This window comes from Haliaeetus leucocephalus, unplaced genomic scaffold (genome assembly GCF_000737465.1).
Source record: "Haliaeetus leucocephalus isolate CR32 unplaced genomic scaffold, Haliaeetus_leucocephalus-4.0 Scaffold395, whole genome shotgun sequence".
Taxonomy (NCBI): domain Eukaryota; kingdom Metazoa; phylum Chordata; class Aves; order Accipitriformes; family Accipitridae; genus Haliaeetus; species Haliaeetus leucocephalus.
Window position 1 is genome coordinate 6,995,190 of NW_010972831.1, and position 20,344 is coordinate 7,015,533.

General features: G+C 37.0%; 1 protein-coding gene across 1 annotated transcript in view; it reads left to right on the forward strand.

The window, feature by feature from the left end:
• The first annotated feature begins 381 nt into the window (after positions 1 to 381).
• The window catches only part of USP32 (ubiquitin specific peptidase 32), a 77,006-nt gene continuing 57,043 nt past the window's right edge, over positions 382 to 20,344 (forward strand). The window contains exons 1-4 of the mRNA XM_010573959.1: positions 382 to 438; positions 1,735 to 1,798; positions 2,825 to 2,941; positions 19,980 to 20,107. Coding sequence (XP_010572261.1) covers positions 382 to 438; positions 1,735 to 1,798; positions 2,825 to 2,941; positions 19,980 to 20,107 — 366 coding nt within the window. The remainder of the gene's footprint in view (positions 439 to 1,734; positions 1,799 to 2,824; positions 2,942 to 19,979; positions 20,108 to 20,344) is intronic.

Genomic DNA, 20,344 nt, shown 5'->3' on the forward strand with positions numbered 1-20,344 from the left:
GAAGCCGAGGAGAGTTTTTGTGGTTAAACACTCACAATATAAATAACTGTAGCTAAAGTGTAACTTTTATTCAAGGAGATGAAAATGTGAGAGCAGTCTAGTGTTAATGGCCTTTTTCACCCTTGAGCATGAGATAGTACTGCCTTTTTTCCCCCCTCTGCTCGTTGGCACAGACAGCTGACCGGCGCTGTGGATGACGAGGAGGCCATGTGCATGGGAATGATGAAGTAGTCTTGTGTCCACCAGTGCAGGTCACACTGAGTCTTTTTAGTCTCCCTTTTTCCCTCATGCCCTGTAAAATCTGTGTCCAGTTGTATAGTTTGGGAGTGAGAAGTCAGGGATGCTATTTTAGACATCTCTTGTTACGAATATTGCCAAATTATGGTCATCTTATTTATAGCAGCCAGAGGCACTGCTTTGCCTGTTGCTGTGGAAAAGGTATGAGTTCTGAACTTGTGGCGAGAGCTCTTCCTGACCCTGTGCACCTCCTTCTGAGGGTGACTTCTTTGTAAGGAGGTAAAATTCCCGGGCAGATCATTATAGGTGAAAAAGAAGTGCTTTGTTCCAAGCTGGGCATAGGTTTATTGGTTATTTTATCAAACTAAGTTTGTGATGGCATAAATGGGTAACGTGGCTCTTGAGTTTGTTGCTTTTTTCCTTAGCCCTAAGCTCCAACAACAGTTGTCTTCCTAGGGCAGTGCCACAGGTTAGGCAGGCTTCCCTAGCTCAGTCAGTATCCCTTTTTGGTTTGGTGCCTTTTCCAACGTGTGCCTCTGATTTCTGACTCCTCTACTACCATTCTGTTCATCAGGCTGGCTGGCTGCTTGCTCTTTCTGAGAATTGCCCCGTGTTAGGCGTTGCCTTATGCCAAGGACGTAGTGCTCTAAAGTCTGCCTTATCTTTCACTTGTTCTGCTGGCAGCCTTGACACCTGATTCCTTAAAGGGCTGTCTTTGGACCAATAAAACTTCATAAAAGGAAGAACTTTCTCTTACTATTGTATTAGCTCTAGCACAGGAGCTCCTGCGCTATGCTGTGTTGTGTATAGAATATTTTAATAAGGATTCCCCAGGAAAGAGATGGCTACGTGTTACTGTTGGCCAGTTTATTTCAGATCCCTAAGGACTGTGTTTTCCAGTGACTGTTGATGTGTTCTGCTTAAGTAACTTTCAGAATATAATCACAGAGTGAGCATAAATTTATGAAGGTACTTGAACATATGAGATTATAGAATCTATAGTCAAAGTTTCTGTGAGTGCTACTTAGAGCAGGTCATGCTAACTCAGGCCATTTTCAGCTTATGTATGCTAACTGTGCAGCCAGGTAACCACTTAAACAAAAGAAATGTCAGTGAATAATCATGGATCTGTCAGATTTGTGCCAGAGAGGAAGGCAGGGTTTTCTTTCTGCTTAAAGCAAGGTAAAATTTTTGTCGCCATCTATGCTGGGATGGAAGAAGGGAGAACTGCCGCAACGTCAGCGTGGTCAGTGAGTATACTATGTGGAGAAATGAGTGGCTGCTGATAGATCCGTTTTGGTTTGTGCACAATGATCTCTGAGAAAAAGAGCAAAAAGAAAGAACAAAAATAGTGCCGTCTTTAAAAAACGTGCATGCAATTAAAACACCAGCTAATATTGAGGCAAAACTTGTATCAATTTCACATGATTTGCCTCTCCAGAGGTCATGAAATAGTAGCTTTTGAAGGCAGTTTTCTTTCCTGTTTGTGTATCTCAGAGATGCTACCGATTAGAGAACAAGCCTGTCAAAGCAAGGGAAACCCGCTTTAATCCACAAAAAGGTTAGTTAGTATGCTCTCCAGTGATGACTAATGTTATCTGATGGGCAGAGGATAAGTCTCGCTGATGACCTTTTGTGTCTTGATTGAATTTGAAAAATAGCTACATTTGTTTTATTTAAATCAAGGCATATATATCTGGTGTCTGATCATTAACATCCTCAAGCGCACAGATGTAATAAATCTGACAAAAGGATGATGGAAAACTTGTGCAAATATATAATCATCTATTTGAGGTTGTCTTGATCTCAACCTGGTGACAAAATCCATGGACTCAGCCCTTGAGCCCACAGAAGACTACTTTTTATGACTCCTGACTATGAAATTAACTTTTTAAATCCCAGATGCATTTTTAGGAAAAATGATCAGGGAACCATTTTAGTGGTGTATTCTCTTCTTTCCATATCCCATGAAGGCAATTGTTCTACTTCCTTTTCTCTTGTATCTGAAAAACAGTGCTTGCACACCGTAGGTAGGTGAACGTTCTTCAGGTTATGTTGTTTTCTAGGGGTATAAACCTGTGTCCTTCTGTTTGAGGAGCTTTTGAGTTTTCAGATGCATGTGATGAAAATGCCTAGATCTCTCTCAGCCTTCCTTTTTTTGTTGGGTTTGGTTTTTTTTAGCTATCAGAATGAATAGGATCCACTGTTGAGACAGTCTAGATTATACAGTGAGACTTGTTATGTCAGCCAGTATTTGATGGCTTTAGGGCTCTGTCATATGATTAAAGCAGGTATGAATGCATAGCTTCACACTTCCTGTTTATAAATCTGTAGAGTTGCAAGTAGCTGCTCAAATTCACAGAGCAGTAATTATTTCACAACTTTGGCATTCAGTTCTGATGCTTGTTTTGGGAGGATTCGTCAGCAGTCTCGGCTGAACGTGTACTACAATGCACAAATGACTTGGGGATTTCTACTTAAATTTCCACGAACTGATGAAAAGAGGCTGCTATTAGAAGAGAGGTTACTTCTTTGTAATTCTTCATCTGCTAAGATGCAGTGACCACTTTCTCTTCTTTTACTTCAGGTTCCAAGTTTAGAGAAGTGTACTCAGTGGTTTTCAACCTCTTCTTACTTGTAACTGCCCAAGTTATTTCTATTGGAAATGAGGAACATTTGTATAGTGAACTTAAGTCAACTAACAGTAAGTTTCCTTTCCTGAGATGCCTTTTGTGGTCTTTAGAAAATACCAGTTGAAAACTTACGAGTTAGAGGAAAACGTTGCCTTCTGCTTAGGCTTCTGTGAGTGCTGTGGTTCTGTGGGACTGATCGCATACCTCTTAGTAGGTTTTTAGTAATTCTTAAATGGTTCCCGAGTCCAGCTGTACCAAGCATGGCAGTAACTTGGTGAGTAAGTACTCAAATGTTGGATGTGTACACAGTGATGTAAGTCTGATAAAAGAGGATTTAAGAATGTAGGCATTTCATAAACAAGATACAGTTGAACGTCTTAAAGCAAGAAGTCCTCAAAACCTTGAAATACGATTCAGTAAATGTTGGGAGTCCTCTGGTTTCTCACTTCAACAGGTGAATCGTGTCTCTAAATAATAGTAGTCTCATAGTATTAGATGCATTTTTGTCCTGTCAGCATGCTACTAGAGATTCAAATCAAAGCGGTCAGGAAAGCTGCTAAATGAGCATAAATAGATTATATCATTCCAGCCATGGTGGCAGAAGTTAAAGAATAAGCTGAACAAATCCTCATTTCGAGTGTTAAATGTCTTGATATAAGCTAAAAATACACTATCAGGCTATTATATACGTCATATATTTTCTTATATTGATGTGGACTAAAATTGAGTACTCAAAACATTTATTTGTTTTATAGATTATATACCTGTTTATCGTAGCTCATATAACTGTTGCTTGTTCTGCGTTATTTCTTGTATTTTAATCTACAAAATCAGTTACTTTCATGGTCACCTCTTTCTAATCAGCTTCTAGTTTTTACTCCTGTAAGACCAGGCCTCTTTTTTCTTTTTCTTTTTTTTTTTTTTTTTTTTTTTAATATACATGCCCATAGAAAGTTGTTGAACTTCATCTTCAGAGGTTTTCTAGACCTGCCTGGACAAAGTCCTCCGCAAACTGGTTTGAGTTCAGTGTTGACCCAGTTTCAAGCACAAGGCTGAACTAGGTGACCTCCTGAGATACTTTCCAACCTGATAGATTCTATGAAATATTTCTGTTCATCTTGAATTTTGTAAAGCCTTGTTTTTATGAAATACAACATCAGGGTCCTAAATCTACCTGACAGTGTCCTACAGAGAAAATAAGACAAAAATAGAAACTAGGAAGCTTTTCAAAATGATATGAAGCATCTCTAATGAAATGTGAAAGGAAAAAAAAAAAAAGAGGGGGCTACTTGGGTCCTGTTGTATTTGACCTATAACAGTATCACGCTTTCTGGCTGCTGGCACTATGGGAGCAATGAGTGAAACAACCCTCATCCCCTTTCTTCTGCTCAAAGGGAAGCCAGCCTACTGTCTCATTTCATAAAATAAGTAAGGCATTCAGTTCTTTAGTACTCAAAAAAATGAAACCACATTCAAAAAATGGGCCTGTGAAGAGATGACAAGCTTTGTGAGAATAAAAAAGAACGTAACATTAGCAAGTAATGTGATTAGGTGAGGCATGATATGCCTATTTAATTCTATAAATAAAGATTGTTGTACAACTGCTGCTTTGCGATAGGACTGATAATGTTTTTTCTGTATTTGAAAAAAACCAGATTTTACTAATGTCTGTCATTTTAAAAATGACAGAACATCTTCTGAAAATTTAGTATATTTTTGGTTAGGTTGTGAATTCATACATTCGTTCTAAATAATTTGGTATATGGGGTGTGCCAGGTAGGTCTAAGGAGTTTTATGTCCTTGAGCTCTTATCATGGCATCTGTATGACTTAGCTACTAATTATCTTTAAAATAATCCTGCTCTTTTTTGGTCCAAGAAGAAATTCAAAATTCAGTGAGCATACAGAAAAGAAATGGAGGAGAGGCAGAACAAGTGTTGCATTTTCAAATACCAGAATTGTTTCTGTCTGCTGACTGTGTTATTTCAAGGACTGTTGTAAACCAGAGCTACCCAGTTGGGTTTTTTAGGGCCTTCTGGATTATTTAACAGTAGTCTATTAATTTTAAAGATTTGCTCGCGGGGAGCTGTGCATCCAGTTCAAGTCCTACTGGGCCAGGTAGGTGCTGTATTCCTCCTTGGGTTGGGAGCTGCAGTCTTGTTTCACTGCTGCTGACTGAGGGACTGGGAGTGCACCGAGAAATGTTTGGTGTCTCGCCATGGAACCTTACAGAGTTAGGTACTTACGGACACCTATGAAGTGAGGTTGTGTTCTTAAAGAGTGGAAGAAGCGTGAGAGTTTTTCTGCCTGTCTGATAAGTCTTTGTAATGAGCATGGTGGTTGCTGTCCGCTTTGTTACAACAGCCTAGCTAACTAGCAGTACTGAACTATTTGGTGGTAACTTCCAGAATTATTTTGAATAACATGTGGGACTTGGTGTTTGGTGGAGGCTACTCAGGAGCACAAAGTGTTGGATTTCACCTGCCCGGCCTCTTTTTAGGTGAGCTCCGGTTGGGTGTTGACTGGTAGTTGGGTTCTGCGAGGAACATCCAATGAGATGGAAAGTGTGCTGAAGGTATATATGCAGGTCTTCAAGTTCTGCATGTGTGTTTTCAGAACTGCATTTCACAGTCTAGTCTTCAGTGTTCTTCATAATAGAACTGATGATTTCCTAGTTGTAAGTTTTGGTACAGGAAAGAAAGTTCTGGAGGTTAATTCTAAATAAGACTTCCAATTTTTAAGTATTTTTAAAAGAAGTTCTTTCTTAATTTGTTAAATTGCTTGAAGCAGTCGCTTGTTCTTTAAGTTGTACTTAGTCTGAATTACTGTGAATGTCCATGTGATATTTGCAGTATTGAAGAACTACAAAAAGCATCTTTAACGTTTAATTTTCAAATGAAAAGGTCATTTACATAATGAGACAATGAAGCCTTTGGGCAAAGATGAATGTAGAAGAAAAATCCATTAAGGTAGATTCTGCCTAAGAGTTTGAAAGGGTCTAATTCACAAAACTTTGAATACTGTATTATTGCTAGCACTTACTGGAATAAAAATACCCTGCTTGCCTAAAGAGTGGCAAAATCCTAATGCACATTCTCTTTTGCGATTTCTTCAGGGACATCTTACTTTTGTTAGTGATGACTGTGTCGGTGTAGCTTTAGTGTTTTCAGCTGAGCTGTGTAATAATACTTAGCATTTCTTCTTTATGTAATGAATTTTAACATCTCTGAGGAGTAGGGGTTTTTTATGAGCTTGTGTTTACAACTGAGCAGGCTTGGCGTAGTCCTTCTTATAGGTGGGGACATGTTTGGAAAGAGTGCATCTCTTTCAACTGCAGTTTTATTAAGCTGGTGTAAAAGCTCTTCTGGATTTCTGATTCTTCATGGGTATGGGTTCAGATCTTGGTTTGAAACATAATGTGTCTGCTTACAGTTTTTTTTAGCGGTTCACTAAATCTGTTTAAAAGCTGATGCCAGTTATAATCAATCACAGCATTTTTCTGTGTAGACTGTTAAGTCATTCATTATAATGACAATAAAAAAATTTCCTTCATTATTTTAGTGTAATACTGACATGTGGCTGAGTGATAATCGAGGCAGTTTGTAATGACCAGGGTTTATTTCCCATTGTATATGTTGCTTAATGTAAGAAAGGCGAAAGCACTGAAATAGTTACTTACCTGAATCATTACCTCCACTAAAGTGATTAGCTATCACAGGTAGGGTGACTTGGCATATCAGGTGACATGCCGTGATCTCTAGGGTGTTTAAATCCTCCTCTCCCTTCTCCTTTTAGCCTATCACAACACATAACAAGCCTCTTCTATCACATGGAAATGTGCTGATGAGGCTAACAACTCATTGTGCTTACCGTGTGGTGTATTTGGGGCAAAATAATGATCTCTTTTCTGGAACGGTATTCATAAACTGCACAGGTTAATGTGTTCGCCAGTGCATTGAGGTGGAATGCACTGCAAACCATCCAGAGTTTCTGGGACAAGGATGCTGTTGAAACTAACAGGACAGCCCCTTACTTGTAATGGGTAAGTTTGGACAGACTGAGAAGATGGGCAGAAATATCATCTGGCTTTACACATTGCCATACACTTCAATTTTGACTTTTGGAATGGTTTTAAACAGTCAGTGAGACAAGTCTGTACCTTAAAAAGGGATTTGACTTCTCTTCTGGTCAGGTTCCCTGCAGGTGCATTTCATGAGCCACAGAGAAAAGCAGTGTAGAACTGGTCTGGAGTGAGGCAGCCACATCAGTCAGCAGAGTGCCATACGTGCTTCTAACCATCAACTACAAAGGGAAAGCGAAGCTATACTTTTCAGTGTCTTGTATAACATTTATTTTGATGGTTTTTTTTTTTAATGTCCAAATCCTTTGAAGCTGTTTCGCTTAGTTTAGAGTCTGAATTGGACCCAGAAGTTATGAGAGGCAATGTCACCAGGCCAAAATAAGAGATAATTGCATTCGGTATAAAAAAGTATTCTTCGTCCTTTAAAAATAAAACCTATTACAAGGCCTTTTGAATTCTTTCTCACAAGCTGTGTTTTTTATTCGCATCGTATCTATCTTTTTGTTGGCTGGTCTTCCAGTTGTCATCCACTCGTGCAATTTAATTTCATGTTAAGTATTTAATATAGAATGTATGCTTATAGTTCTTTTGTGTTTTGAATTGATATTCCTTATCTTAATTTAAAATGATAATGGAAATGGTCAGGTTTTGTCCCGTGGCAGACTGCTTTAGCAGCAAGTCATGAACTGAAATACTTTAACAGGTACATGCTACTGTCTCAGTGGGACTCTACAAATGAACACAAGACTGATTCAGTTGGAATTTTTGACAGTTGTTTTAAATGGTCAGTTTTACTGCATTAGTTTGGAAATTTTGTTCTTTTAAAATTCTGAAACCTTGAATGAAAAAAATGTGGAAGAAACTCAGAAAACTAAGCAGAACAGGAAGTGTCAGATTTAATAAGTCTGTGGATGTAGAGAAAAAGAACTGAAAGTATTGGGATAGTAATTATGAGAACTTCAGTTTTGCAGATTAAATTTGTTCTAAAAATGAACTTGAATATGGCATCATGAATCTATTTTGGGCTGAAGAAGCACTTCTTTTCAATTCATGTTTCTAGTTGTTAGGTGTTATCCAGAAACAAAATCTTATTCTGTACTGGAAATTTCCTAGTCTTGTAAAGAAGATTTTTACCACATTTTCCCTAACAATGTGATACAGTTAAATCCTGGATTTTAGTTTAGAAATTAGAAAAGTGGATTTGTACTTCACATAGCTGAAGCAGCAATTCTTTAAGAAAAATCAGCAGCAGCAGTTAGTGCAGTCAGTATAGCCTGCTCTGTATTCTGTGAGGACGTTAACAAAGGTGGTTGTCAGTGGAAAAGTAATATAAGAACTTTTTGGTCCCTGTTTTCCAGTCTTGCAGCTAACAACATGATTTTTCTTTTCCTAGAGAATTTTAGTCGATCTTTTTGCCACTAACAAATTCCCCAGTTTTTTGTGTTACCTGCAATTCAGTGTTGTCTTCTAATTACCTTGCTTAAAGAATAGTTGTGTAAATGTCTTGTGTGAACTAATCTTGTTCTTTAAATAATGAGTAGATTGCAATGTAGATAGGTTAAAGGAGGAAGGAGCCATAATAGACACTAATTCTAATATAGAACACAGGCTAAATACCTGCAGAAGCCAGAGTATTACAAGAACAGAGGTTAAAAAGCAGAATATAAAATATTTGATAAATATCTCTTCATATAAAATGTTCATAATTTATTATGTAAATGTAGTGCTTCTAATAGAGACTGTAATGTCCTTGGGGATATCTTGTGAGTCTCTTCAGGGATTCAGGGAGAGATTCCAGCTGCTGATGCTATTCAGGGCATTGTAGCTTCTTGGTGTTAAGTCATTCTAATACCTTTTCTGTTTCTACACTTCTCTCCTATGAAACAATGGACAGTGTGTTTATATGAAACTCTTGAGATTTGAGTCATCACATCAATCTAAACTGGTCAGTGGCAGTAAAATTACTGGAAGGTGGTTTCCCATACAGCTGTTACATGGTGTATCTAAATACGCTGTTTCATCCTTGCAAATGTAGGATCTTAGGAATAGTATACTTCTAATGATGAATATTTTCAGACATAAATTTTGTAACAGAGCACAGATATACTTAAAACTACTACGGCATCTTTCAGGGTAGTTCTTCAAAATATTAGTCCTCGGATGTTAATGGGGAATTCTCTTAACAGGAGGTGCAGCAGTGGAAATGGAGTTTGGAAATAGTGATGTTAATTGTTTGCTGTTGTCTGTTGAAACAAAAATTTAAAAAAATCTAATTCAATTCTTGGTGTTCTTCCAAACATGTAATAGGGTCCCAGAACTAACCACATGTTAGTTTTTATTTTATTTCTTGACTATATAGGCTAATGTCTCTATTTGTGATTCTGCTATTATTTTTCAGCTATTCACAGATTGCGTAACGAACTTGTTATGTGTTTATACCAGTGTAACAGAAGACATAAATTTGTGACCTGACACTAAAATAGTTCACTTTGCATCTGAGTTTGAGAATATATTTTAGACAGATGTATCCCCAAGAGTTAAGAATAGGAAGGCTAGAAATACATAGCCTTTTATTGTCCATCAGCTATATGTATACATACATGCGTGTAATGTGTTTGTGCCAAAACACTTGACTTGCAAGTCAGTAATATTTTTCTTCTAACTATAGAAATTAAGATTTAGCAGTGTATAAATACCTGAATCTTTTATTATTCTTTACTTGTCATGCTATTTAAGTACTACACTTAACTAGAGTTGGCTCTTAGCTGCCAGAGACTAGCACTTGAGTAAATACTTGATCAAAACTATACCAGAAATCGCAAATTAGAACTACTTGCCTTTTGTCCTCACTAAAGGCTATAGGAAACACTGCCTTCCTATGCAGAAGTTGCAGATTATATTTAACTTTCAGGCTTAGACTATATTTTTTTAATTAAAGAACAATTCATAGTATAGCTGCATTTAGTGTCTTTGGCACTGTTGGGAGAGAGGATATGAAATATTCATTATATTATAATTTATTTTGTAGCAAGGTCCTTATGTGGTGTTTGCATTTACATGATTGGCATTTGCCTTTGCCTTTCATTTTAATAGGCTGTTTATTTCTTGGAAATGAGTTATATAATGTAATTTTGTGTATCTTAACAAGCATAAATGTCTAGATGATTTTCATGGTGGTAATAAAGTGGAAGCAGCTTTTCTGAATTGTGACAGAAGCTGTTCTGCTCACCTATGACAATAAAAACCTTCAGTCTGTTTGCCAGGAAAACCGATGAAGGGACAGCTCAGAAGAGAACAGTTTTGTTTCTGATCTAAATTGGACTAAATATCCATTCCAAATGCTGAAAAGTTTGAGACCTAAACCCATCATCCTAGGAGATCATGTACATGAAGAAGCATCAGAAGAAAATAGTAGTGGAAAAGGAAAGAAAAATGAGGAATGAAGAGCTTAGAAACTGGGCACTGAGCGATGACTATGCTCAGATGAAAGTAGGCATCCCAGACAGGGTTGCTTACTTCTAGGGCTTCCCTAACTCCTGATTCATTTTTGTGCACGCTTCTGTCTTTTGGAGGGGAGTTCAGGGTTTTTGGTGCTGTGGCTGCAAGATGGCTTACGCTCTGTGTTTAAAACCACTTAAAACTTGTACCTCTGCCTCCTTTCCTTTTACTCTTCTGTACTGTTCCCATGCCTGGCTGTGCTGGTCAGTTAGCTGAGTGTGTTTTCTCTTCTCCAGGGTCAGCAATAATTTATTCAGAACATCTAGAGCGGTAACAGCACCTCATCTTGGAAGAAGCGATAAGTGCTCTGACAGGGGCCTGTGGCAGGGAAAGGTGATTAATCAGGGCTAGAAATCGCTTTGTTCAGTCACTGAGGATGAGTTTACCAGTTCTTTTATTGATAAGAGTAATTACTTTTGTCCCTGATATTGCAGTCTGTTGCACTTACATTTGTGGTCATACGTATGGTAAAAGTTATTTTAATAATCTGCAGAGATTTCTGAATTTTCAGGTTCTTTCAGGTTTCTTCTGTGGCTTACAGGGTTGGACTGGTAAGCATATAAAACTAGGCTCCTTTAATTCCTGAGGATATAAAATATAGCCAATAAGATTTAAGTGCTCAGATGGTGGGAGGATTATTTCACTGGTGGGGCTATTATGTAGCAATTTCTATCCACACTAGTCTTATGGGGAGGGTTGTCACAGAACCTGTACTGATTAGCTTTGCTTGAAGCAAACATAATCCAAATAGCAATGTGATAGTGTGTGCCCCGATGGAGATACTTTACAGATGGATAAAACAGGCTAATAATACTTAATGGCATTCTTTTTGAGGATGGTAGCTGTGAGAAGTAAGCTCTTTGAAGATTAAAAGCGTCACATAAATGCTAAGTATTCATGTTACGGAAAATTGGCAAATCCTATTGTAATAACTAAATCTTCTTCCGCTCTCCACACACAAGATGTTAAACCTTTGATATGCATTATGGTTAGGTCTGATAGAACCAAGAAAAGCTTTATCCCCAGGATGAGCCACTACTACCAAAACCCAAAGAATAGGTAGGAGGAAAAAAATACAAATGGATTGAATAATTTTATTATTTTTTTCTTTTTTAAATTCCAAAACTGTGTTGCTGTTATCCTTAAATTTGTGTTATTGGTAAGTATCATGTTAAGACTGTTAAGTCTTTAGTGAGATGCACTGTGTAATTTGAATGGTGCCATTTTTGATACTCTGGTTATGAAAGATTCCTTAAGAGTAGATTAATTTTTTCACTGGGGGAGGCAGGGGTTTTTTGTCTGTGTTTTCCCCCAAAATATTCTCAAGTGGATTCCTTTTTGGCAGGAATGGGTGGGCGTGGAGGTTGTCTTTTTAGTCATAGCTGGTTCATTTATCTCAGTTGTATTTTGCAGTCTGTTCTTCCTCTTTGGGCTTGTTCCCAAACATACTTTACGTTCACTTGCACATTTTACTTCTTTGAAGCTTTTTAGTAATTGCTTTGGTTCTTGACAACTTCATAACCACAGCCATTAAGTCACAATAAGGACTAATGAAAAAAGTAATAAAATTTCCATGTATAACTAGGATGAAGATTCCAGGGGGAAATATTGAGCAAGTGATTACAGGGAAGATAATTGTCTGGTTAGAGAATTATATGCCCTGTGAGTTTGATATTGAACCTGTAAAATTGTCACTTAAAACCCAAAATATTAGAATTATTACAACCCAAGCTGGAAGTTGGGAAGAGCTTGAGGTAGGTGAATTTTGCTTGCTTTCTGAAGGATGATCAAGTTGTCTGTTTTATTAAAATTCAGGTTTGGTTATTTTTAGTAAAGAAGAAATGCAGTGTTATGCTGATGGTTGCAAATTATTGCTTGCTTTGTATACTTGAGATCTACAGGGCTGGTGGTTTTTGTTGTGTGTGGGCTTTTTGGGTGGTTTGTTGGTTTTTTTAAGGCACTGACATAGCAAGCTGTTTTTCATCCAGTAGTGACACTGGAAATTCAGATTTTGTGTGTGTGTGTGTGTGTGTGTGTTTGTAGAGTATCGTGGGCATTTTGAATGCTTACAGTTCCGGGAAAAAGTACCAGCCCTACTAGATATGTTGTAGGACACTTTAGTCAGATGAACTCAGAGTTTCTTGACCCTTCACCTTAACTGAACTTTTTATCCTCTCTGTTTTTTTCTTCCTGCTTATGCAGTAATTTGTTTTGTGTTTTGATTTTCAGCATTGTCAATACATGTGGTCTTCTGCCTTGGCTTTTTTTTTGCTGGTCACCTGTGAACTAGAATAAATAATTTCTTTTCATGTAGCCAAATGAAATATTTTAGGCTTTTGAGACCTAAAGATTTTACCAGCTTTTTGGTGCTGTTACTGCTACTCATACTAATGGAAGTGATGATACGCATGTTACTTTTGTGATTCTGGTGTAAATAGAGGTTACCAAATTGGTGATTGGTTTTCAGCAGTCACTGCTTTCTCTAATAAGATGAAAGGAAAGAAAACAGATATGCGTGTTGCTTCTGTGTCCAGTTTGTTATAGATTGTGTTAATTGGCTGTCAGTTTATAATAGCCATGGCAGATTAACTCTACCTACCCTCAGTTAAACTACTGGGATTCTGTCCTTTTCACTGATTAAAGCAGCTCCTTAGTAGTAGCTTATAGTACTCTTACAGAGTATCTTAGATCATTTATCAAACATCTGTCTGTTGTAGACTAGAATTTATATTCATTTTGGTGTTGAGACAATTAAGACATGGAGAGGTTAAGTGTCTCTTGCCTGAATGTCTTGGACAGTATTAAACGAGTTCAAATGCTGTGCTTTTATTCTTATCCTTTACTACAACAGACAACTGTATGCTTTTGAAAGCTGCGTTTTATATCTCATTCTGTATTACCACAGCATTTTATATAATTGTGCTTGGATTTTGAAGGGTAGGGGAAGAAGCATTGTAAAGGAGGCTATTTTTGTGGCTGGTCTGAGTTTCCTAATAAATATTAAATAGGAAATGAAAATGCATTTATTGTGCTTGCTCTCGTTGCACATGTCACAGGCAAGGTATATAGTAATTATATTATAGAAGCTGTAATAAATCCATTAAGCATGACTAACCATTTCTTTTAACCTTTAGACAAGCTCCTTTCAAAATGAATATTTGTTTCTTATAATGCTTAACATTCACGTGTGAACTGTTGCATCTTAAGCAGCCGTGCTTGCTCGTAAATTTTGGTGATGTTTCTCTTCAGTGCATCTGTAAATCTTTAAACTTCTTTGCAAAGGGGTTGGAGAGCAGCCATATGCTGAAAGATGGGAAGATAAGTTACTCTCTTGGTTCTTGCTTTAGGTGCAAGTTAGTTACTGGTGCCAAGCAGAGGCTGTAGTGCATGGCAGTTCTTACATTCTTGACCTCAATAGTGTTCCTAGTGTTGCATCATTAAAAGAAAAAAAAAATTAAGGAAAATTTTAACTACTTTCTTACAGTGTTTGAATAAAACATACTATTGAGGTAATTTGTACGAACCTTAACTTAGATTCATTAGTCTCTAAGGAAGTATGATAGAGTATGCAATGGAGGTACTTCGATTAGTGAGGAATTGGCTTTGATGCCACCATTTTATTCTCTCTTTTTTCCCAAAACAGGAAGTGAACAAGCCAAAGTATCAATGTTAGGTGTATTTAGTTATGTAGTCATATTTTTGTGATGACTCTTAATAAATTTGACTAGCAGTCTTGTAACAGCAGAGTAAAATTGCTGAGACAGGTATTTGCTTCCCAGCTTGCTGAGTTTAGCACGGGTATTTGTTGTGTAAAGTTGTCCTGTGCTTTTCAGTATGACCTTTGTCTTGAAGTGACAGATGTTGTGCTGTACATTGAACCATACATTACTCACAATGCATTTTAAAACTTTCCAAGATAAAGACAAGAAGGTGAGGGTGGGATTGGTGCTACAGGATGTGGGGAAAAAAAAAGTTTCTAAAATGAATAGAGAATGTGCCTGCAAAATTTGCCAAAGCTCCACTGTAAGGGTTGATTTCCTCCAGCTTAGTTTAGTTAAACAGAATGTAAGGTCCATCTAAAGATGTTACTTTAACATTACAGAATGGGGAAGCAGAAAGAATAGTATCTGCTTCTTCCAAGAGAAACTGTGCGATACATACGTTATGGTTTTATGTACGCTATTTGGGCTACAATTTTTATACAAAACAGACTTTAAATTTAAGAGTAGTTGATTGAGCACATGTAAATAATACAGAATTTGAGTACTAGACAGTAAATGCTTCAGATAATTAACCTTGTTTTTACACACTCCTCTTAGTTTTAAGGAGAAGGAGGCCTGTAACTTCAGCTGTGTTCCCTGCCTTCCTCTTTCAGGCGGAAGGTTGTATCTAATGTCCAGAATGTGGGTATCTAACATTAGGCTTCTATGTAGATGTAGCTTATTTTTTCTGAGACAGATTCCCTGCAGCTCCTGTTGATATCAGTGGCAAGGCTGGCAGGGATCTCCTCTGAAATTCAGGTCAGTTTTATATGAGTGGCAAAATAAGGTTTAAGTCTAGAGTTGGTCATCTAGGCTTGCATAGTTTGAGCTTCAGATACAGTAGTATTCTAAAAGGAAAACTCCAGGATGACTTGGTGATAAATACGTGGAGTGAAATCAGTGTAGAGAGGGTGGTTTCCAGCATGAGACTCTTATGGAAGGTACTATACAAATCATTACCTGGACAGATGTGAATTTAAAAAAATAGTAGAGTCATAAATCCATATAAACAGCATTAAGTTTAAGTAACACTATTAAACTAAAAATATCCTCGGTAGTTTGATGAGCTGAAGGTTTGTTACAATTACTGTAAGTTGCGGTGACACTTTTAGCTGAGGTTGCATGGTTTCATTTAAACTTTATTAAACAAACTGGAGCTCGAATATTCCCTGGGGAGTTGGATGCAGCACTAATCTTCTGTTAAATTGTCTTTAACTTATTGGAAACCATCCAGCTAAGGTAGCATTGAGGAGGTTTGTATTAGGAAAGTTACCTAGACAGAATGACATAGTCTGTGACTTTTCCTTTTGTGGAAGGGACCATTTGTTTCCATGGTGGTTTTTGGAAGTAGGCAGATATATTTTTAAGAATTAAAATACAGTATCTAACTACTGAAACTTGGTTTTATTATTTTGAATTAGAACCTTACAGTAAAACGTTAGCTTCTGTAGCCTTGAGGTGTAAAGAATTAGGTGTGCAGTTCCAATTGCATTGCTTTCTCTGCAGTAATATTGAGGTTGGGCCACCGTTACTGGTAGGAGCGATGTGGAGATGGTTTTTGTGGTGTTGACTGCCATAAACTTGCTTTGGGCCTGTTTTGCTTTTCACTGTGGGGTTATGAATACAGCAACAGTGTATCCGATAGCGTAGTGTCTGTCTTGTACATCTGATGAAAGCTGCTTGTGAATGGTCTTTTCTTAGGTGTTTGTAGACAGCTGTCTCCTGAAAGTGTTTGGTAAGACTGCCTTTGGAACAAGTGAATATGCATAAAGAAGGAACTTAAGCCAGTGTAAGAAACAGAGTTGTTAACTACATTTACATCTAAAGGTGGGATTAAAAATATCTCCATGGTCTATGATGCTTGCTGCATAGCACCTGTGGAATTGAGAGAAGAAAGGTAGCTTGTGGGTATGTGAATGTTCTAATTTTTAATATTATAATAGTAATAGATTTATTACTTCTAGAAATGTTACTTTCATAATTTAAGACTTAGTCTTATTTCTTCTCAACATGCCATCATGTTCTATCTCTATGTTGAATAATTGGTACTTTGGTGTTGGGATTTTTTATTCGAATATTTTATTTGTCTTCCAGGCTCATAATAAACATTGATAATATCTTTGATTTATACTCTGCTCATTTCAGTAGTATTTTCATGTGCCTGGATCTAAATGCATAATGAACTTACTTTTACAAAGCTTTGCGGATGATTTTAAATGGCCAGCATCAGTCATTTTAATGCGTGTGTCCTGGGGAAGGAATGAAAGTAATCACCTTTCCTGTAATTCCATGACCCGTTTTGTAGTTTCTGCGTGCAAACAATAATATTAAAGTGTTCTGTAGCACTAATAACTTGTTCTTTAAATGTAACATGGACTAGCAGTATCAACTTACCATCTAATATTAAATGATATATCGACAGTTGTTTTTGAAGGTCTTAGTAGTATTGGTTGACAAGACTTCTTCCCAACCTTCTCCTTGTCTTCAGTAGGAGTCCAGTCACTTCTGCATTTCACAGTAGATACGTATGTATGGGATTTTCCTAGTCTTGAACACTGTCTGAAGTACACACTTGGCAGTTGTAGGTGCTCAAAGAAGTACCAATGACTGCTGCCTACAGTGCTCTTGGGAGTACTGTGTGTTCCCAAGATGCAGTTGGTCTAAGTTTCATCGCTCTGCTTGTTGTCTTTACTCATGATACAGTGAGATGTATTTGCTTAGAGTAGGGGCCTTCTCTGTCCTGCAAAACTGCAAAACAGCAACTCTACCAAATATTTCACAAGAAATATTGCTCTATGCAGTTTTGTCACCAGAGAGGTGGTTGCGTTTCAGTGACTCCTAGAAATACGTAACTTGTTTCATGCACTTAGGGATGTAAGGTGATACATACAATATCTCTGGAGTACTAATATATGGTCTGCAGTTAAGGTTGTCAGATTACAAATTACTTTAATTTCTGTTGATACAGGTAAATCTCATAAAGGAATGGCCAGTAAATTTTATGATTGTGAAAGTACTTGACTGACTAAAATCACTTTATGTTCTAGCCTATTACATATAGTCAGTTCATATTTATTGGATAAATAAAATTTCCTATTAAAACCGTAATTGGAAGTTTTACATGGCTATGGGCTGTTGTATTTCTTTTAATTAATCCTAGCAAGAAAATAGTGCACAAGTATAACTCGGCGAGATTGTGCTTGTGTTCCTATTGAGAAGTGCTTTTGCAGTAAGTGGGCTCAGCAGTGACAGCAGCTGGAAGGTAGCTAGAGTTGTGTAAAACTGCTCTGCCCAGAAATTGCGGGGATTGTCGGTGCAGCAGGAACGCAGCACTGTGCCGCTGTACAGCTGAGTTCATATGGAGCCTCCTTTGCTCCTCCCTGCCATGCTGGGGAGAAATTGTAAGGAATTGGATCAAGGGACACAAAATCAGTAGTTATAAATGGATGGAGGGGGGAAATCCTTCATAATTTTTAATGAAAATTATTTGAATTTTCTGTGCAGCCAGGAAGCTAAACCTGAAAACATCAATAATGACACAATGCTATATTAGTGGCTGTATATGTTGTGTATGTTTCAACCTTATTTTTGCAGTAAGCAATAATTAGGTTACTTGAAAGTCCATTATAATGTGTGTAAGGCCATAAGCATCTGGTTAGTTAACGCTTTGTTTGTGTATAAACTTTTTTGCCAAATGACCACAAACCAGATTGGATTGGTGAGAAGTTCAAAAAAATTAACTGAGGGGGAGAAAAAAACAGAATGCAGTCTATTTTTATTAAAAGTGTGTCTACGCTCATGCATATAAAAATACAATAAATTTAAAATATTTTCATCAAAGCAGTGTTGCTAGATTTGTGTAGGATCTAGGTTGTTTGCTTTACCTTGGCAAAATAATGAAGCCAGTAGCTTCCCCTTTTTATGTCCCCTTAAAAATCCCAAGCTTTTACTCATTAAACATGTGGTGGGGAGTTGTCCCTGTTGGCTGAAAATTTGCTGTAGTTATGTTGTGCATAAGAGGTGCAGAGAAGACGAGGTGAAGCATCCCTCTGATGTGAAACACTTCAGTTAATTTCTTGCACATGTTTGGAGGAAAGGCTGTGGTGTGAGGGTCAGTTTCTTTGCAGAATCTTTATTTTGCTTCCTGTTTCCGTAATTCAGAAGAGCTGGGGAGTGTGGAGAATGTGCTTCAGGTTGTAAATATTGTATCTGAGAGTCTGTTTCAAGTTAGGGAAAAATCTTGGAAGAAAACTTCAACTGGTATGCCTAACAGTGCTTGAGCATTCATTAAATCATCACATGTAAAGACACAAAAAAAGAAAATGACTATATGGACAGATGTTAATATGAAATAGTGAAATTTAAACACTACATAAGCCAGGTAACAGTATTATACCAACATTCTTCCGCCGTATAATTAAATCCATGTTAATTGATAGCACCAGGGCTGTGTGGGTCACACTTCAGGTTTATTTCTTAGATCCTTTGAATTTTTTTCTGGTCAAAAGTACCCAGAATCTATAATAAAATTTGAAAAGAAACATGACCCAATTTCTGTTTTTACACACCATTGTTAAGTGAAGTTACTAGTCTGTTTAAATGTTGACTAGGATTAAATTAGGGAGGAATGTTTCAATGTGTTTTACTTATAAGGAGTGATTTTTCTTTTGATGAATGAATTAATTGAAATGTAGCAGAAGAGAGTGCTGGATTAAGCTCTTAAGTGTTCTGTTTTATTTTGGCTGACAAAAAGCTTGAGAAGGTTTTGGCCATGCTGGTGTTGTTTGTCTGGCTTGTTATATCAGGGGAAGGAAAATGCCTTACTATAAATACAGTGAAATAGCTGTCATGTACAGCATCATTTCTTTTGGCTTCGAGATGGTAAATAGCTCTTTCAGCACTACACAGTAATTTACATGTGATCCAGGTCATGGTGTGTTATTCTCTGCAACTTGTTTTTTAATAAAGGACTTGTTTTGTTCAGCAAGATACTTCACTTCTTAAGCACTTTGTTAGAGAGTTGCTTTATGCTTGTAAAATTTGAAAGCAAGGACTGCTTTTCAGGAAGCTCATGTGCAAGTATAAATGGGACGTCATCAAACTTTTCACGTTTACAGATTGTGAACAAGTTTGAACAGGTTTTAGTTGGCAATCAGATTTTGACTGTGCAAGAAAATCTTAGGTGAAGAATTACATTTAGTCCAAAATTTATCTGTAGTATTCCTGTTAAAGTCATGCTTCACTGTACTGTCTTATGAGCATATAAGTGGTGATTAAATATTTTTTTATATATACAGAAAAGTAGACTGGTTGCTAGATGAAACTGCTTGAAGGTTGCTGCTGGAGCTGCTTTTAATAATATTCACCACTGTTGGTTACAGATCATTTCTCTGGCTTACATGCAATGTAAAATTGATCATAAAGCTAGCTTATTTTCCTTTTGTGTGACAATAATGGTGCTTAATTTAGAACAAATTATAATACGCTATTGAAGTCAGAGAAAACTTAGTCAGTGAACTGTTGAAATCATTGGTGTTAACTTTAGGTCTACTTCACTTTTTTTAGGAAGATTAGATTATTAGATCTCCGTTTTCTAGTAGTCAGATTTTCCCACTATTTAGGTGAAATCATGCATTTAATTTCTTCCTATCTTTTTATTGTAAAAGTAAATATAAGGTGTATAAGATTGAGAGTCCTTAAGCTATTACATTTCTATGACATCTTTATTGACCAAATCTTTTTTTTTCTCCTCTCTTCTCACTCAACACAGTTACAGACATAGAGCTAAAGCGACTGAAAGATGCTTTCAAGAGAACTTGTGGACTCTCATATTATATGACTCAACAGTGCTTCATCAGGGAAGTTCTTGGTGATGGAGTCCCTCCAAAAGTTGCTGAGGTAATCAATGAACTTGCTGTTTTTCTGGGGAGGCATACGCGGTTGATAATGTACACCTATAGATGTGCACACACAAATATGCCTGTATAGATACACAAGCTAATTTAATTTCTTTCCTTTTTTCATGCAATATCACCATGTATGTTCTATATCTGAAGATAATGTTCCAGACTTGGATCATGGGTTGTCAGTGATGTGTGCTTGATGGAGCTACTGATTCTAAGCCAACTAATAGGT